The following is a 20,479-nucleotide window of genomic DNA, read 5'->3' as shown; positions in this document are numbered from 1 at the left end:
ATATGACCTAAATAAAATTAAGAGTCTACACATAACTTTGCATGTCTAAAATATTGCCTGAATCATGGTAGATTGAATCTGTTGTCTTGTCTGCATTTTTCATGCAAAATAATTAATTATGCTGCTGCATAACACAGGCTATGTGTATTGTAAATGGACTAGTGCTTTTCTACTCTACTTGAGCACTCAAAGCACATTGTACAACAACCCATTCACCAGTTCACACACACATTTGAACATGCACTTTTCTCTATGCCTAAGCCCTTTCTGTTTAGCATCTACATGCATTCACACTCCACTCAACGAATCTGGAGCAACTCTGGTTCAGTATCTTGCCCTTTGACACACAGACTAGAGCAGTCAGAGACTTAGCCACCAACCTTCTGATTAGTAGATGACCTGCTCTACCTCCTAAGCCACAGCCTCCCCGATAGTTAGGCTCAAGCCCCCAGTCTCAAGCAGAGAGGAGGCTATTCAGACCCACCTGATGCACAATCGAAAACACTGATTTCTTGCAGCGGTCCATGCCAGCTAGCTTTCAAGATGTAAACTTGGTAGTTTCCCTCTAACCAGTGAAAGTCAGCACATTAGTTTGTAAGACTTGTCTTTGTTATATCTTTGTCCACTTGAGTATCACAGATCTGCATGACTGACTTGTCACTGAAGGTATGCTGGAAGGTTTTGGCCTCTTTAAGACTCAGCATGGTCAGTCTGTTCTTCTTTAAAACTTGTCTGTGCTTGGCTGGGTGTGTTCCATTATGCTGTCCTACATGTTAGCATTTCAGTGCTTTTTCTGAAAACCTGTGCAAGCACAGAAATTTTGTAGATATCATATTGTTTTTATATTTGCTGTGACTTTCATTTACCCTGTCCTCTGGCTAACAATAAAGTAAACTCTCCTTTGGCCATTTGATTTATCTGTCTGTTTTCAACAACCCGGGCAAGAATGTGAAATGCATACACTTTAGACTCCCCAGCCAGAGGAAATCAAATATATTTCATCCCCTCTTATCAGCTTCTCTAGCCTTGCTAATAACCAAATTTTAATAACATCATGTATGATTCAGCACAAAGACATGTCTTTCGGGAAATAACATGCATTAGGAAAAAAAAAAGGGGAGGCAAATATTAAAAGCACACACTCGCACATAAAAACTCATATTCCTCCCAGTAATTATTGTAGAAAAAAGTGGTACACTCTGGGAAAATGAGGGTGCAAACTGATGTAGCATAACTGTCTTTTTTAGGTTAATGGACCTGGGACACAGGCATTAAATATCTGCCTGTAATTTTGTGCTGTCTAAAAGACTACAGTAAATGACATGGTTGTTGCTGAGAGCAAATACTGGGACATGAGGAGTTAACTTTGACATGCTGTATTTGAATGAGCACCCATAAGTACACATACTTTATACATGCATGTCTCTTTAACAGTCTCTCTGTCTCTCTTGCTCTCTCTGTCTGTCTTTAGTGTGGCCTACCTCTCTCCTCCTCCAGCACCTGTCCCTGTTTAAATGAGAGCAGAGGAGCTCTTTTCTTAGCTCTGTGCCACCATCCCAGGGGTCTCTGCCTTATCCTGCTCTATTTCTGAGATACGCATTGCATGCTGGGAAGCTAGTGGCCCCTACAGTCTCCATCTACACACATTCACAATGCCCTTCATTTGTTCATGGCAGGGAACGGCATAGTACTGGACAATTTTACTCAAGGCTCAGTGTAAAGGTCACTGTTAAAATAATCCTACACAAAATTGAGGTTTGTGTAGATCTGTCACTTTAATAAAAGGTCACTAAGGTAGACAATGCAGAGATGTATAATCAATATAAACTACACAGCAGCTGTCCACAAAAATGCATATTAGCACATATACTCACACGCATAAACACTATGTTGCTAGGCAACTTGGTGGTTCTTGATAGTCTCATCTGAACTATTAGTTACAGCAATCAATAAGTTTGTTGTACTCAAATGTAGGCTCAGCCATCTGCAAATCTACCTATTTATTCTACCAAATACAGATAGTCAATGGAAAGTGTACCTTAGTGCCCTCTTAAAGAGATGGTGCACACTTTGTTGAGGGTAGATATTCCTAAGTGAGTAAAGAAGTAAAAGCTGATAGAGCCACCTTGAGTCTTTTAATAATATCATATAGCTTAGCCTAATTGGATGCTAAGATGAAGTAATTCTAATCTTAAACGTCACCAGCACAGTGACCTAATGCTGTTGGGTTGTTGTGCTTTCCAATATTCACAAGCTGTTGACCCTGGTCTCTGCTGGAAGTGGGAAACGTACAGGTGCTGTATACATTTTTAAAAATGTATCTTTTACAGAAACAGCTCTGCCTTCAACTGGCTACAGATCCAGCAGCAGCTTCTTCTCTGCTGCAGAGTGCTCCAGTGCATACTTGCCAAAATGACTGCTACAGTACATTTAAATTCTGCTGGTTAGACTGCTACCGATGAAAACCAGCAGTCAGTGCCATGCCAGTGTGAAAGTGTGATCAAACCAGTATGTCCACATCCGACATCCATTTATGCAAATCAGATTTTTATGTCATCATTTAAAACCTTGTCTACTATTTTTATGCCATGATCCAAAAGAGAGTGTGTATTTGTAGGTCTGAGCTTGTACATGGGAAATAATCCACTAGCAACAACTCTTAGCGTGTAGCCTATACAAAAGAGATCAATGCACTTTAGAAGCCCCAGTGAGTCTACTGTTGTTTCCTCTCAGTGGTGCATTAGTGTACTCTGTGGTGTTTAGATGCCCTGGTTTACATAGAGCTTTCTTTCGGGGTCAAGTAGCGCACACACACTCATGGTTAAAGAGCTTAGTTAGATTTTCAAAGCAACCACTTTTTTTCATTTTCTTATTTCAACATGACTTTGCTCTTTTTTTGGTTTTGGTTTTTCTTATACTCTTATACCTTTTGATAAAACTATGCTATATTAGGGATTCAAATGTAATGTGAGATAAAGGTTATTGCTCTTTTATTTTGAATGTTCTTTTTGTTTTGTTACATTGTTGTGACATGTTACAGCTATGTTCTTCAGGGATTTTCCAGGCCTCTTCACTTTTCCCTGTCCTGTGTCTGTTTGCCTAACTTACCCTAGATTATGTTGAACTTTTTTTTTCACTCTGAAGTTGATACTTTTGATTCTTAGACGTCTTTGTGTCAGGTGAGAGAGACAAAAGAATTCCACATCACAAGCACATTACTGTGCAAAAGTCTTGAGCTCCCCCCTCATTTCTTTATATTTTGGTTTCAAGGAGTCAGACTTTCTTGTAACTTTTGAAGTGTTCTTAAGCAATACTGGAGTTCTCCAGGCTTTCTGATAGTCTCAAGTTTTTCTTTTCAAAGTTTTTCTTTGGATTTTGGCTGCTTTTTTTACTCACTTTCAGTCCAATCCTCTGATCATTTTTGGAGGGAGGTTTCATTTGTTAAGCCACTTAACTTTGACCTATAAGTCATTCAAGCTTAAAAAGACATCTAACTGGACAAGTGGAGGACAAAAGAAGTGTGAGGTCCAAAAAGATATCTAAAGCGGATAAACAGTATTAGATGTTGCTATTGCATTCTATTACACAAGGGGGGTTGTGCAGCAGCAATCAAAGTATCAGTCATGGTGCCAGGCTTTGTTTGGCTTTATGCAGGTTTCCACTAGTTTAATAAAGTACACGCAACTCTTATACTCCCAGAGGAGACCATGCAAAACATATATAACAGTTTATAGGTATGGGGAGAATGACAGACGGGAAATGGTCTCCTGCAGTGATCCTTTAGCATATGGGTCACTTTTCAACCCAGTGAGCTATGTGGGCACCCCACACAAGTTTACGTTGTCATAAACGTATTGAGTCATGCATGTAAACCCCTAGCTTTACATGCATGACTCAGTGAGATCATAATCCACTAATTAAAAAATAATTTTAGTGTTAATTCTTTTTCTTTTTAAAATAAAATCATTATTATTCAAAAGATGCAAAAGTGATGCAAAATTTTCTGTCTCTACTGCCCCTGCGGTAGCATTAAATATTCAGAAAAGGCCATTATCTAACTGAAAATATGCATATTTTGGGTTTAAAATTATTAGGTCAGCAGCCAAAAAAATAAAGGTTTTGGTTTAATGATGCCAGATCATTTGAATGTGCTGTCTACCTCCACCTCAGAATTAAGTCAAGATTATGTTATATATTTTTGAACTTTGCCTTACTTCCCATCAGCCATTACATATTTCCCTGTTAAGCCTTTATTATGGCCTACATGCATGACACCATTGCTGGACAAACTTATATCAGGCTAGTAGGTTGAACAGCTGTGACTGCTAAGCTTCTAATTTAAGCCAGATGTCAAACATGCATCAGTATTTTTTTTTTCTCCTCCTGTGTGAGGCTACATGAATGAGCAAAGTGGGAAACGAGTTCAAACGGAGTTTATCGTTGAGTTTACAGAACCTACGTGTACACTGGTGTGTGTCTGCGTCTTTATGAGAGAAGGAGATGGATGAACTTTAAATACAAGCTGGCCTCAGAAGTTGTGCTTCCACAGTGTACTACACATGTGTAGCATACACCCTGGGCCATCCAGAGTCTCAGCTATTATCTGTGTCTCACACATTATACTGCTGTCCTATTATACTTGCCTACTTACAGTGTAGTTGTTTCCCTAGTGGCTTGGCTTGCCAGGTAGGCTAGCGTTTACATCTCTGCTTAGTCACAGAAACTGTGCGCACACACACATTGTACTTTACTCAGACTCCCCAGGCGAGCCGCACACCACTCTCCTCCCCGGGAGATTTTATATGCGGTTGCAATGATGGTTGATTGTAAGGATGGAGATCTTTCAACTGTGTTTTGTAACACAACATTTTGCCGGCATTGCTCCTCATCTTGTAGCTTCTTCCATGGCAACGACCCTCGCATTATCCTGCTTCCATGACAACCCTTAGTGAATCTGGTTTGACCTTCACCAGTGATTCAGTGTCTCTCCATCCACCTCCATTCTCTCCATCTCTGTCTCTCGTGTTGCAAACTTCCACTTTTTATATATATTTTTTTTCTGCACCATAGCCCACATTCTGTTATTCACTTTTTTTTCCCTCTATCTCCACCTGTGTGGGTGTATCGTGGCTGCTGTTACACAAGCAGTCAATACATCTACACAAGCTGATGTCATACTTCAGGGGACAGTCTGTTCATATGCATGCACTGGAGTCCTGCAGGCATGCTTCCTTCTCTGACTCAGTGGTTTAAGCTAGCAGGCGTGTGGCTGCTTGTTGCAGAGCTGCAGGTGCAGATAAACCAGATCACCTCACAACAAAGAAACTATTGTTTTTGTCAGCCAGGGACACAGGCGAGGTTCAAGTGCGCTGGGAAATATTGATACTAGAATGACAAGTCCATTAAAGTTTATTTACCGGTGTTTTTCTGCATATCCCATACGTAGGTGTGTATCTGTATCTGAGTTTATGGTGAGCAACCTGTCATGTCAGTCCTTGATAGTATGCGGATATCCTTATCAGGCTGGTTGCTCTAAACACTAAGTGTCACTAGCTTTCGTGCATGACACATGTTTTCCACAGAAACCAATAGCATTGCAAAACACATTCCAATCTTTCTCATTTTTGCTTCTTTATTAATTTTAGATGCAATGCTCTGATGTTAACTGCTATTGAAAGATGCCCACGTTGCTGTTACTGTTTTTATGTGATATTGAAGTTGCCATGGTAACAATTTGTATCCCCAAAGTGTGTGTTTTCTTTCTCTCTCTCTCACTAGTAAAATATGCTTTGACATTGTACGTACTGCAGTAATGAAACTACAGATGACAGGATGATATCTTTTTGAAAATATGTTTTTGTACCTTTCTGGCTTATTCCAAATACCCTGTTTTGCCTCTTTACTGCCACTGTACATGATGTGTGAGTCTGTGCACTTTTGTCGGCAGCAGGGTGATGGATACTCATTAGTTAATTGATCTAGCTAGTTGAAGCCACCAACAGAATGACAGAGTTTCTAAGCCTGAAGGGCTGTGATCAGGGATGAGTATCTGTAAGCTGCTTAGCGGGCCTGCTGGGAACTGACAGGATGCTTTGGCCTCCTTCTCAACTCCTGTGAGGCGCAAGATCAGCAGGCAGGTTGCAACATGAGCAAAAGGCGTTGCTGTCTAGGGCATTCGGTGATGAGCCCGTCAGGCGTTGTAGTGTCATTGATTGCAGTGAATTTACCAAGTGATGAAGGAGGAAAAAAAAATCTTGATAAGATGTCAGTTTTTTTGCTGCGCACACAGGTTTTCTGGTGTTAAGCAGGTCAGCAAAATTGTAAAAGTGGGATTTTAATTCTGTCACTTTACTGTACTATAAGTCAGAATTGCTGGCAAATGCAGTAATAAATATCCTAATAAACTACAGTATGCAGTGTTTTTTGCAATTTAATATGCATCTATATGCTGCTTCTAGATGCTGAATGGGGTTAAAAGTAGCTGTCCTAGAAAAGTGTTTCATTCACTGCACGTTATGCTACTGTTAACAATTTTCTTGCAGAATGCTGATTGCATATCGCAGTTTCCTTCCCTCACACGGTGTAAACACCAAGCTCAAGTTTCGCAGCTCTGTATAAACTTTGGATTTGTGTTTTTCTTTGAATTGTCAAAGTCAGCTCTATCGTGGTCACTTCAGTGTCACCGATTTGCACTGCGCTTGCTGTTTGTTGCGAAGGAGACCACTCCAAAGCCCTTTGGTGCAGAATAAAAGTTTGTTCTGAAACCACTTCAGCTCGAGTAGCGATTTTTACTTATGGAGCATTTTGAGGTGGGTTGAGATGTGCTCTCCTAGGTCAGTTTTCAAAAAGAGGCTGCAACAGGAGAGGAAATAAAGTGCTCTTTATTGTCCTTATTTGATGTTTTTATAAAATGGTTGTAACATTAATGTCTGCAGAGACAGAGAAATAGAGAATTGTTTTTTACCCACACTCTCATCTTTAACTTTTTTCCAGTCATGCTTTTAATTTATTGAAACCTTTAATTGAAGGTTTCAATACGTACTGCTATGACAACAAACTTTTATTTTATAAATGAAACCAAAACTAAACTCATATCTCAGTGCTGTAGCCACTTACTGAAGTTCTCAATCTCTTCTCATTAAATATAGAGCATGTAGCATGTCTGATAGATCTAAAGGGGCTTTGGAAAATATGTGTCTCATATTTCTGTACATGTATATCTCACACTGTCTTTACACCAGGCCTGTCTTTGTATGTTTGTATGTGTGTCCTTTGCTCAATGTTGCTCTTTGTATTCCTTTTCTTGACAATGCACTGCACATTCAGAAGAGGCAGTCTGTAGGTATATAAACATTAAAACCTCAGTAGCTGCATGACCCTACCTTATCTCTACGTTTTGGCTGTTTAACTTTACTTGTTTATTCTGTGGAGAGTTTAACCTTTCTTTTAGGTGTTTCTTTTTTTTTCTTTTTTCTTTTTTTTGTTGCACTATAAATTACACTGCCTAGTAATCAAAGAAAGAAAGGCACTATGTTTGATCTCCACAAGACATCAGTATTTTTACCCTTGAACAACTAGATTTAATTTGAGCCTTTTGCTTCCCCCAGATTTTGTTTTTCACTTCATTCTCTTTTCATTTTTCCCCATCACTTGATGTTGCTTCCCTGCCTCGGTTTTCTGCTATCTTGGGCCAAAAAACAAACTTTCATCACATTCTTCATCGTCCCAGTTGCAAGTCACTTGTCCTGTATGTTTGTGCGTCTTGTATTGCTACTGCATGGGCGTTGCAAGATGGGGTCTCTCTGTTTCTTCTCTGTTGCATTCCTCGTTTAATCTCTTTCTTGTTTCAAAGTTTTTTTGTTTTGTTTTTCTTGTGGTTCCCCGTTCTCTCTGTTTTCTGCTCATGTTGTAGAGCACTGTTCATGTGTTTCTTCTCTGTCTCCCTGTTTCTTTCTGTGTAGGGGATGTGCTGTTCCAGATGGCAGAGGTCCACAGACAGATCCAAGTGCAGCTAGAGGAGATGGTTTGTATTCTGAGCTCAAAAGGTTTCTAACTGTGCAGCTCAACACTATATGGTTACAGCTTAAATCTTTTAACAGTAGATCAGCCAAGTTATTACAACAACAATACAAGTATTAGTTTGGTGGTGTGGCTCTGCTCCCGAAACAATATGCCCAGTAATGACACAAATTTTGCCCGGAGCTATTGACAGTATGGGATAAGTGATGTTAAATGAACATAAACTGGTATTGAATCAATAGGCCTGCTGAGGCTATATCATCCACATTGCTAACACAGGAGGTGGTTGGGAAAGTCGAGTGAGTTAATTGAACAGTATGGCATTCTGGGTAATTTTCTTCTTTGGTGCATTATCCAGAAGTTACTGCTGTGCATCTAATACAGAAAAATAATAGAAAAAAGTGCTACAATCATGTCGTTGCCCTTATTGCTGCCCTTTAGTCATTTATTTTGGACAGGGTTTCTTAATTCTGTTTCTCTCCCAATGTATGCTATATTGCCAAAAGTATTCACTCACCCATTCAAATAAATTCAGGTGTTCCAATCACTTTCACGGCCAGGGTGGTGTAAAATTAAGGCATACAGACTGCTTCTACATTTATTTCTGAAAGAATGGGTCACTCTCAGGAGCTCAGTAAATTCCAGCATGGTATCGTGATAGGACAACAAGTCCAGTTGGGTAATTTCCTTCCAACTAAATATTCCACAATCAACTGTTAATAGTATTATAACAAAGGAGAAGCGATTGGAAACAACAGCAACTCAGCCACAAAGTTGTAGACGAGGGCGAATTTTCCATGGCCGAGCAGCTGCAACCAAGCCTTACATCACCAAATGCAATGAGGGGGGATTATGGAATGGGGGGAAGGTGTTTTTTGGAGTTGGGCACAGCCCCTTAGTACCAGTGGAGGAAACTCTTAGTGCTTCAACATACCAAGACATTTTGGACAATTTCACGATTCCAACTTTTTGGGGACAGCCCCTTCATGTTTCAACACGACTGTGCACCATACACTAAGCAAAGTCCATAAAGACATGGATGAGCCAGTTTGGTGTGAACTTGACTGGCCTGCTCAGAGCCCTGAGCTCAACACGCTAGAACACCTTTGAGATTAATTAGAGTGGAGACTGCGACCGAGGTCTTCTTGTCTAACATCGGTATCTGACCTTGCTTCTGAAAGATTGGTCATAAATTCCCATTTCTAAACCTTGTGGAAAGCCTTCCCAGAAGAGTTAAAGGTGCTAGAGCTGCAAAAGGTGGGCCGACGTCATATTAAACCCTATGGATTAAGAATGCCTCTCAAGTTCATATGTGTGTGAAGACAGACAAGCAAATACTTTTGGCATTATAGTGTATATATGCGACTATCTGTGGGGTACCATCTTGAATCTGATTCGAGGAGCAAGAACGACCTGGGTTTAAAGCCTACCACTAATGCACTGCATTATGGATGGTAAAATCCCAAATTTGTTGCAGTTTTAGACTTAAGACTTGTTAAACTCTTTGCCCACATACTCATTCAAAGTAGTAAATCCCTCCACATCTTCACTTTTCAAGCATTCTCCCAGAGGCTCTTGTTATACCCAAACATTTTTCCTGTCTAAGATTAGATTTTTTTCCCTTTCCATTCATTATATAACATCAGTCTTTTGCTGCTTCTGCCCTTTTTCTTTTGTTTGAGTGCTGCATGAATTTTTAAAGGTTTAAATGATTTGATAGCCATTGCCTTTTGGTTCATGAATATTTCAAATAGCATTCCAAATTTCTTGGAAACATTGTTGTGGCTTAAACTAAGACATATATGGGATACTAGTAGAGCTTTACCTAAATTCCCATTTTTTGAACATTAAGTTAAATTGACATGACAGGACAATATTGTTGCTGTGTGTTATCTCACTTACCACAGAAAACTTATCATGTTAACTTAAATCTTTTGCGTTTTTTCTCCAGCTGAAATCCTTCCACAATGAGCTCCTGTCCGAGCTCGAGAAGAAGGTGGACCTGGATGCTCGTTATTTGACTGTGAGTATTTGTATGTTGTGCTTCCAAATCCAGAGGAGAGCGCCTCTTCATAAGTGCACTCCATATGTGAGCTTATTTTAACAGTTCATGTAATGTGGCATCGAATTAGTTACGGCTTGATTTGACTAAAATGATTACAGAGATGGAGGTAAAGCTGTGTGTGTGTGTGTGTGTGTGTACGTGCGTTTATGCATGTGTGTTCTGAACTATTTCAAAGTTTGAGACAATTAAAGGGTCTGTCTGGGAAAGGAGATGTTTTGAAATAACATAATAACATTCAAGTCTACTCACCCCGTCAAGGGTAGACTGATTATAATAAACCCCTCCTGGAGTGTGTTGTGTGTAAGCGCTGTGAAGCTGGTCTACATGTGATATCTTTAGAATGAGTGGGTTGCAGCCTGAGTGTAGAGCAGTACTGCTGTGCCTTGTTTTGGGGGATGGGACGCTACCATTATTGTACTGTTTTGTTGGAAGGACCACGTTATGAGCTGCTCCAGCTCCCAGCTACTCACTCACACACACTCTTTATATAACATTGCTTTTTAATGGGGAGGGGTGGGTGTCATTTAACAGGGAGACCTATCAGTAAACTCAGATGGTGTTATATTGAGTTAATATTAAAGCCCTGAGATGTGTTAGAAACCATCTCCAATTGCTGACTCTCTTATACATCTAATATAAATTTCTCATTCTTCTGCAGTTTCAGACATTTATTTCAGGGAATTTCCCCGAGCCTTTAACAACCATCACTTAATATGGACGCCTTTCTGATCTGCTGCAGTGACAATAGTGATCACTTTGCCTCAGACTTTTTGAAATAATCATCTGAAACTTTGACTGAGTTCAGAAAGGCTGGAGTGTTTCTCTCTCTCTTCTTCTATTTTGTTTGTGCTTTTGTATCAAATAAGGGTTTGGACTGGATTTACAAGACTGCTCAATCATTAAATCCACATCAGAATTTGGACTGAATAACACTGAATTCCAAAAAGCAAATAGATTACCAATAAAGAGAAGCATCTCAGTCAAATCAGCCTTCAAAAACAAGGGTCACATTCTCAACGCATACCAAAGTTCACCATCTGACCCCTCTGTTTCTAATCTGCTTTAAGCACACAAACCAGTTATCTGTCTGGAATAATACCCAGTGACTGAGAGTTGTGTAGTAAACGCATGAAAGTGTACTGGCTTTAGCTTTAATTAGGGGGTGAATTTCAGTTCAACAAAGAGGATGCTTGGGATATTGCTTTATATACCCTGCAGGGCAAACTTACTCAATAGTCAATTGTTCTGTTTCTACTCACTGCTATGATTTATGTGCTAAAGTGTGTTCACAATAGAGCCACAGCTCCCAGAACTTAAATTAAATGTCAATAGCAGAGCAACAAATGCTGTGTGCACTGCTTTTCTGGAAGGACTGAGGTAATGAAAGGATGGGTTATTCATATTCATTGTTATTGTGTTACAAACGGGGTACCTGTGCACAGACGTATTTTGGTAATTTTTCTTTTTTGAAAACATATTAAACAGAAGGACTTCTTATGTTAAACTATTTAGTAGCGGCCAAAAAAATCCCAGCCATTTTTTTAAGTGTGGTGTTGGGGAGGTCTGTGCTGTTTACAGGATTTCAGTCAAGCTCAATCCTATAGACGTAAGCCACCCTTTTCTCAGCTATGAAATTGAAAAACCACATGTGTCATACTGCTACATTCCTGGTGACAACAGCAGCTTCTTTTCTGTGCCTTTTCAGAATACCTAGAATATGCTACCTGCATCTTCAGTGACTTACAGTATGCAAATGTGGGTGTTGAACCCTCATGCATGAGCTCTCCAATTTTGCCGTGTACTGAAACCACATGAGCTTTGTCACACTAGACACTGTTTCTATAGCAACAGAGCTGGTAAAGCCTGGAAACAAAGTTGTTTTGCTCATAAATGAATAAATAAGCAAATTATATTAATCAAAATATATTTCTGGTTTAAAAAAACACTAATGAATAGCTTTTATCATTTTTACAAGCAATCATGCGTTGGTTTGGGGGTTTTTTTTGTTGTTTTTTTAAACATGGCCGGATCTTACTGATTGTTGCCCGTTTCACATCATGAAAATCAATTTTAACCAGGTTGAGAAAGTACTTAGTGACAGCGAATGCTTTAGGAGACACAATCGCAAGCAGTGCAGATGTTAAATCAGTCCAAAAGGACAAATAAAAAGCAATCCCAAGCTTATAAATGATTATGTAAATTGAGTTCATTAAAAAAGACTGCTTTGGGACATTTTTAAATTATCCTATCTTGCAGCATCAGTGCCATACAAAAAGAATTTTCTGGTGTATCATAAAACTGAAGCACGTTTCAGAACTCTACCAAATATTTTCTGTGCTTTTGTGCCATGGGTGGAATCCAGCGTTTTGTTTTTTATTTTCCTTCTGAGCCTCAAATTTGCCTGAAAACCTTTGGAAAATGGTTTTCATTCCTGTTACTTACTTGCCTCATTTATTTCTTTGCCTTTTTTTTTGTTCACCCAGACTATTTAATTTGCGGCCCTGTTTTAGGAAGTCTAATTTTGTGTTGTGCACCACTTGCTGCCCCACGTAGGCTGCCCTGAAGAAATACCAGATGGAACACAAGAGCAAAGGGGAGAGTCTGGAGAAGTGCCAAGCTGAACTAAAGAAGCTGCGCAGAAAGAGCCAGGGCAGCAAGAACCCCTCCAAGTATGGAGAAAAAGAGATACAGGTGAGTTTTTGCATAAAGGATCTTCAAACATTTGCAATTATTACAATGAAAGGGCAAAATTTAAGGATGCAAAGCCCCCAAGAACAGAAATGACAAGAACAAAATAGAAAAATAACAAACCAAATCTTGAGTTTCTCAAGTCGGATGAACCGCTGTGCTTAGTTTAAGCAGGATTTCCATGAATTTGGGTGATTTATAAGGTTTAGTAAAACAATGACTTTGTTATCTTTATAAAGTAAAAAGAAGACTCAAAACAGCCAGGATGCGGGTGGCGGTGGTGACGATAAGAGTTCCTGAGTGGGAAGGCAAATAGTAGAGGTTTGATTATGAACTGTGCACCCTTAACAATCTTTATTACATTGAGACACATATGACAAGCACTTTGACAAGAACATGCGTGAGGAAATAACTACACTAATTTATGTACCGAGGTGTGTGCACTTTACTCAGCCAACATGTTACAGCACAAGGCTTTGATCAACGTTTTAATGGGGTGAGTAAAAGCACAGCCTGCAAATGCAACACAAAATAGATGACTCAATTATCAAAAATGGGCTAGATACGATGACAGAAATCTGAGGATGTTATACATCAAATCCTGATGGTTCAAAACAAAGTCATAGCCGGATGTTATCCAAGTATACTATTTATCCAATTTTTTTCTGTGTTCTAGTTGCTTAATAAAATGATTATCCTAATAATAGTACAGTGTATCACAGCCTGAACTGTCATAGCTAAGCTTTCTTGTAGTTTAAGTAATCTTCAGGAAGAGTTCACCAGGCTTCTCGAAGGACATTCAAAGCTCTGCTTTGGATGTTTGCTACCTTTAGTTCCCACGCTGCTTTGATAATGTTGAGGTCCAGGCTCCTGGGAGGCCAGTCCATGTGTTCTGATAGTGTTAGTACTGATAGTCATATCTAGTACTGATACTTAGATACTGATAGTGGTCCATTGTTTGGTTTTCTATTCAGGTATGCTTTTAAATCATTGGCAGTGTGTGTGGTAATGCTGAAAAATGACGTTGCTGGCAAAGAGATGCTTTTCAGATGGGATTGCATGTTGGATCAAAATCTAAAATCTGTTGTATCTCTCTCCTGACCTCCTCTGCATATGTTTAAACCAACAATTTCAGTTTTAGATTTATCACTCCATAAGAGCCGTTGCCACTCATTTCTCATCTCTTGAATCTTGTATCCAAAAGTGATTTATTTATTTATTTTTTCCCCATTTCTTAAAGACGTGACTTTCAGACACAGTTCATCTGCTAATAATATTTTTATTAAGTCTGCCACTTTTTTTGCCCTCCAATTGTACAGTTTCCTCAAATTTCTTAAGGACACACTGCGCACCATGTTTGTATATGCCAATCTTTAAGCTAATAGCTCTCTAGGAATCACCTTGATGCAAAAGATGCAATTTTTTTATGCCTGTCAAAATGTGTTATCTTTGGCATCTTTTTGCAGATTCATCTCAAGAAATCAGAACAGATTACATCTTCTGTGACAGGCTGCTAGTTATCAAACGCCTAAAGATACAATCTAAAATTGGCTCTTTTCCAAGTTGTGTTTTACGTGTGGATTAAAAAGTGCTTCATCCCTTTATTTAGGTGCCTGTTTATGCTTCAAACATTCATAGGTCAAAAAAAATGAATGCTAAAGCAGGAAATATCCAAAGATAAATGTTTGAAATACTCTCAGACAGCCTGGAGAATTGCTGCTCCAGACCACTTTAAAAAAAAGCAGAATATCTTGCTCCTTTAGAAACAAAATATAAAGAAATGATCAATGGCTCAACACTTTTGCACAGTACTGTGTGTCTTTTGCACAGTTATTAGCTATTCGACATTTACTTTTCAACCTGCTGTGAAGTATAGATCAAATGTTTAATCATCACTTAAATGAAAACGATTTTAAAAAACAAAGCAATCAAACTGTAAACAATGCTGACTCAGTGTTTACATGCATTATGGAAACTGGATCCACGAAGAGATCAAAGCACCGTTTGCATTCTTTCGTGATTGTTTCCATAGGAAAGCAGCATCTGTGGGAGTCCTTCAAGTGAAACGAATGTTGACGAGTTGAAAAGACTCTTTGCTGTTAGACATAACTTAATTAGTTATCTTTCATAGTTCATTATCTAGCATTTGACCACCTGCTTGACAGCAGAAAACATGCTCCTGCAAAAGCACTCCTTTTTCTCATTGTCAGGCTTTATTCTAATGCTGCCTGCATGTTTATTTGTTTAGTCCAGTAGCCAGTGTCACTATCAAACTAAAAAAAATGACACAGCAGAGAATGTCAACAGTGTGATTGTTGTTCCTTCACAAGGCTGGAAACTTGAGTCTGACTGCTGGATGGATGGAGGCAAAAATGTCAAACTAACAGGTCAAGGCTTGTAGGGTAATTACTGCGGGGTTGGTCTTTGCCGTGAAGTGTGGCCGTCCGTGACAGAATCTGATTGATGATTCTAGCCTCACTTAAGCATAGTACTGTTTTCCAGAGTTCTCTGGGTTTAAAAACATTCCTTTGCTTTTCAGGTTCTTGAAGAATAGGCTCCTCCTCTGTCTGATCAGTTTACATGCTATGACATGCACTTAGTCACACATCTGCCCTATCCTGTCTAGAGCAGTATGGCAGTGCTGGATTGATCTGACTGCTGTGTCACATTGAGTTTGTTCCACGGTGTCAGGCATGTCATGAAGAGACGCTGTCTGAAGTGTCATCATAAAGCATCAAAGCTCGCAGTGTGTAGCCGTCCAGTTTTGTTCAGACCACTGCTTGAATTGAGGGGGATGTTTGAGGGCACTACACCAGTAAAGCTCAGCTAAGAATGGCAAGTTGCTACATGTATCTGGCTACCTGAAACGTGTGCTACATAATTAGACCTGTGGTAAGGTTCCCATGGCATAATTTGATAAACAGCAACTGCACTACAATCAGCAGTTCTTCAGAAATAAAGAAGTGCAAATAGTAGTTTAATGATGTAAAATTTCAAAATATTGCTCTAAATTCCTGATATAAATGACACGCCAACTTAGATTAATGCTTTCTGTCTTTACATTCTACTGACAGTTTAGCTTTATTATAGCCTTTAGAGTTGTAATAGGGTTGCAAAAGACCCCTGGGGGCATCAATCCATCTTTTTTTCTTAATGGCTGTGCAAGAGCAAAGTAGTTGCCACAGTACTTGGGCAAATAAACTGACTAATATCACAGAGCTACTACCAAAAAAGCAAAAAATAAAGAAAACGAAATACACCTTTTGCTTATTGGGCATGGAGAAGTGAAGCTCTTCTTCTGAGTTTGTATGACCGGAAAAGCTCTGGACCTACAATGTTCAGTGAGTTAGCAGAAAAAAGAAAAAATCAATCTCCCTTTCTCATTTTCAGCCCGCTCACTCTCACTGATCATATCATGTCTGTGGGCGTGTGAGAGAAAAGTCAACTCGTTTGTGCCTGAGCCCCGCAGGGAAGACGACACACAGAGAGGGAAAGAGCCCTGCACTCCCACAAGACCTGCGCTGCACAATGACAACCATCCACCTAGAAAGAGATAGAAAGTGACCGGCTGCAGATATAAAGTCTGCAGCTTACTTTGTGCAGATAGAAAATGGTTCTTTCTCCAGCAACTGAGAAAGCACAAGTAAAAGTTGCTAAGATGCACTCATCAGTTCCTTCTCCTAAGCCACATTTCTGTTATTTTAGCAGATGAGAGGCAAAAAGATTTCATTTTTTTCGTGGCCTCACTTTACTTTTTAATGAAAAGAATGTCTGAACAGTCTGGCAACAGACACCGGCAAACTTATTGATCGTCTTCCTCTCCTCTCACTCCACTGTCTCTCCCGCTTCAGTATATGTCCCTTTGTATTTCCTCCCCTCCCCATTCTCTCTTGCCTTCAGTGGTCAAAGCCTGCTAGAATGCTAATCAGTTCATTATGTAGTTCATTGGAGAGGACAAAGGTACTATAGAAAGGTGTTTCATCTAGATAAACTCCTTTGCTCTGTAGAGGCTGTTAATAAGAGCCCAGACAGTCACAGACAGACGAGTTCATGATTAAGAATTAATGTCATTAGATGTTTGATAAGCTCTGGTCTTCTTCGGCTCTGTGTCATTAAAAAAAATGAAAAGTGATCCCAACCTGGAATTGTGGGTACATTCATTCACATTCATGCACAGCTCGAAAAAGGCACAAGATATGAGCTTTGACAAAGACACTGTAATGTGTAGTTTCCTTCTGTCGTGCCCTGAAGCATTACAATACAGTTCTTGAATCCAAAGAGTGCTGATGAGGAAGGAACAGAAGAGCAGACCTAAGCAGCTCTGAACTGTGCAATGAGATGCTCTCGAATCCCCACAGGAATAAACGGAGTATAAACAGTTTTGATGTTTTGAATCTTACAGTTTTCTTCACTTTTTGAAGTATGTGAACGCTCCTCCCTCCACGTTGCGTGCAATTATGGAAAGCCCTGTTGGTACACAGTGCAACAGTGCATAATGCCACATGCAATTTTTTGCTGTCGTATTAGGATTTCGTCCTGAATATGTCAGTGTAAAGAAGCATACAGAGAGAGAGGCAGATATGCTAATCCAGTGAACTCTGAATGTAAGAACTGCACTAAATTGTAGCAGGTTCCATTCATGTTCATAACCTTTGCAAAACAAGTCATTCGATCTATGATGTAGCCTGAGGTCCCTAAGCTATAATAGTGGCTGGTGTTTGCTTAGGTTTTTTCTTACTGCATCATTGTCTTGGGTTACTTTGGTGACCTTTTGAATGACTGAGAATTTGGGGCTTGTGAATTTGACAAGTGGAGAGGGCACACTGGTTGAGCTGCTCCTATTAGCTCTGCTTAGAAGTGCTAGAAAGGCTAGCAGACTGTGAGTCACAGGCTGCAGAAACAAAAAAGGGTCACTCCAACAGAGAAATGAGAAGAAGAAGAGGAGCAGATCTTTAAATGGTCATTTTGTGGCTTCCCTGATATAACTGAAGACCCATTTACACATGTTAGCAAGCTGAATTGTCCACCTTTGGGGCGGATGTGTGACATATTTCTCTCTTGCTTTCTGCCCCCTCTCTTTATTCGCTCTGCAATGTAGACTATGACTCATACCAAAACAAAATTGCAGTCTTTAATAAGACAGCAACAGGTGGGAGCAAGAATTCCCCTTAATGTGAAATTAAAATGTAGTAAAAAAAAAGAAATAAAGACCTCAGTAGACTAAAATATGTGCATCATTCTTCCATCATTCTCTTTCCTGATTTGCAACTTGGCTCCATTGAATTGTGTAATGGTGCAGGTGAATTTCTTCCTGTGACAAAAGGCTGGATTTCAAAATGTGGTTAGCACTGTTTGCTCACAGGAAGACGGTCCCGGGTTCAAATCCACCGGCCGTCTGGGACCTTTTTCTGTCGAATTTGCGTGTTCTTCCTGTGCCTGTGTGGGTTCTCTCCAGGTACGGCTGCTTCCTCCCACAATCGAAAGACGTGCATGTTAGGTTAATTATAAATTGGCGGTAGGTGTGAACCTGAGTGTGAATGGTTGTCTGTCTTTCTGTGTTAGCCCTGAGACAGACTGGCAACCTGTCCAGGGGTTCCTCGCTTTTAAGTGGGGTACTCGCTACAGTCCCACCCTCCTCCCCTTGTGACCCTGAATTAGATAAGCAAACGAATGGATGGACACATCTTTTTCAAAATGTTTGTGTTCACTAGCATTTAGCCACTTTAAATATTCCTACACGCATGGAATCAGTGTCGTGTTGACTGTTGGCAGTGGGGAAGTAGTGTGCTCTGGTGGTTACTCAATGAAATGCAGTACATCGGCGCTGCGTGGTGTCACCATGGGATCTTAGATTTGCCTACAGGGAGGAATTTGATAAACTTCATCAGTCTTAATGGGCCACAATGTGGAAACCCTCTAACTTCTATTTTAATTAAGAACACTGAACTTAGGACCTATTAATCACACTGAGATGCCAACAGCAGCATAAGTTATGAACTATTTTTCTCTTTTCAGCCAGTAAGATTCAAATACCCAGGAATCATGTTTGATGCAGACTTGTGGCTTTACTATGCAGTGGTTTACACCTTCGCCGAACAAGAGAAAGATCCAAGTTCAGTCCTGAAAGATGACACAAATCCCTTAGAGGTTGCACCAGAAGGTCATTTGAAGCAGACCTAAAGTAACCTCTGTGGTGACCCCTTATGTTAAGGATGCAGCGGCATTTAGCTAATATTTGATTCAGACTAATCCAAACTTTACTTTTTAAGAATATTTATCATAAACCGGGACTACAGATTAAAATTTGCATGTATGGCTAAATTTCTTAAATTCCTATGATGGATTTAAGTGCTTATGTGCTCATTGTCGATATCTTATTCTTGCAACAGTGTATTTATGTTTAACATAGATGACCTGAATGAAGTATATTTACAGAGCATTCAACCAAAAGAAACCCCAGTTTTCACTCTAGTTAAAAATCAATGCAAGTAAATATAACACACTCTTCTAGGTCAGTATTTATTAGCAGATGGTACAGTATTAAAGCCATGAAAGTTGACTCATTTGACCTACTTTTAGAATAGTCTGCAAAACTCTTAGCTATTTGAATGCAAACTCAATGCATTGTAAACGCACTTTGGAAGAACATGGTCACAAAAACACCTAAATGCCATTTCATCTTGGGGAAAAAAAGACTCCCTATAGCTTCTCGCCACTTACTGACCCTTTGATGCGTGTGCATGTCTGTGTGCTGTCCCCACTGACATTTCCCGTTTTACAGAATTCATGTTTAGACAAACTTAAAGTTTGGGATCTCTCCCTCCTGCTGTTTTAACATTACTCACTCTTGTACAGACATTAACACACCTGTTATTTGTTATTGTCCAATATGTAAAATGGATTAGTGGGTCTTTGTGAACAGTTCCTCCTCCACACTGCGGGATCTTCAGTCATAATTGCTGTGCCTCGATAGCACTCGGCAGGGAAAATCTTGCCAGAGAAAGTTACTGAGTAAGGCTCTCTCCTTGCACAACTATTACTGCCAAGGTGCACTTAACCCCTAATTGCTCCAGTGGAGCTGTGAAGTGATTGACAGTACAAGATTGTGCAGCACTGAGCAGCTCCTTGGTGTGAATGTGTGTAATTGCATGAATGTGAAGCAGGGTGTTATTTTGAAAAAAAAAAAAGTACTTAGGTGTTAGCCAGCTGCAAGGACCCCTTTCTTGTCAGATCTTCCATCCACTGGCCTTACTTATTAAATGTGAAATCTGTCTTTTTGCTTTTTTTTTCTTTAATTACAATACCTATGAAGCATCTGTAGTTCACAGTGTACCAATAACCAGAACTTCTTTCCTGGCTGTCTCAGCAGTAGAATTTGTAGCAGCAATAATGAAAGGTCTTCTTCTTTTTTTTTTTTTTTTGCATAAACATCTTTGGGAATCTTTCTACAAATCTGCAGATGTTCTCATGATGTCCTGCTCAGTAATTGTCCTGTCCATTGTGTTTTCTCCTTCAGTATGTGGAGACGATCAGCAGCAAGCAGACTGAGTTGGACACCTTCATTGCTGATGGCTACAAGACGGCCTTGTCTGAGGAGCGCCGCAGGTACTGCTTCCTAGTCGACCGTCAGTGTGCTGTGGCTAAGAACAGCAGTGCCTACCATGGCAAGGTAAGATCACTAGATTATCACATCATACCGTTCTGGGT

At 39.8% G+C, this 20,479-nt stretch overlaps 1 protein-coding gene across 6 annotated transcripts in view; it reads left to right on the top strand.

Moving 5' to 3' along the window:
* Positions 1 to 20,479, top strand: part of baiap2a (BAR/IMD domain containing adaptor protein 2a) — a 51,564-nt gene that overhangs the window by 21,339 nt on the left and 9,746 nt on the right. For all 6 annotated transcript variants that reach the window (XM_005454966.4, XM_005454968.4, XM_025906308.1 and 3 more), the window contains 4 exons: positions 7,962 to 8,023; positions 9,971 to 10,042; positions 12,638 to 12,775; positions 20,289 to 20,441. In XM_005454966.4, coding sequence (XP_005455023.1) covers positions 7,962 to 8,023; positions 9,971 to 10,042; positions 12,638 to 12,775; positions 20,289 to 20,441 — 425 coding nt within the window. The remainder of the gene's footprint in view (positions 1 to 7,961; positions 8,024 to 9,970; positions 10,043 to 12,637; positions 12,776 to 20,288; positions 20,442 to 20,479) is intronic.

This window comes from Oreochromis niloticus, linkage group LG4 (assembly GCF_001858045.2).
Source record: "Oreochromis niloticus isolate F11D_XX linkage group LG4, O_niloticus_UMD_NMBU, whole genome shotgun sequence".
NCBI classification, from domain to species: Eukaryota; Metazoa; Chordata; class Actinopteri; order Cichliformes; family Cichlidae; genus Oreochromis; species Oreochromis niloticus.
The sequence above is the reverse complement of the archived record's forward strand: the minus strand, read 5'-3'. Positions and strand labels throughout refer to the sequence as shown.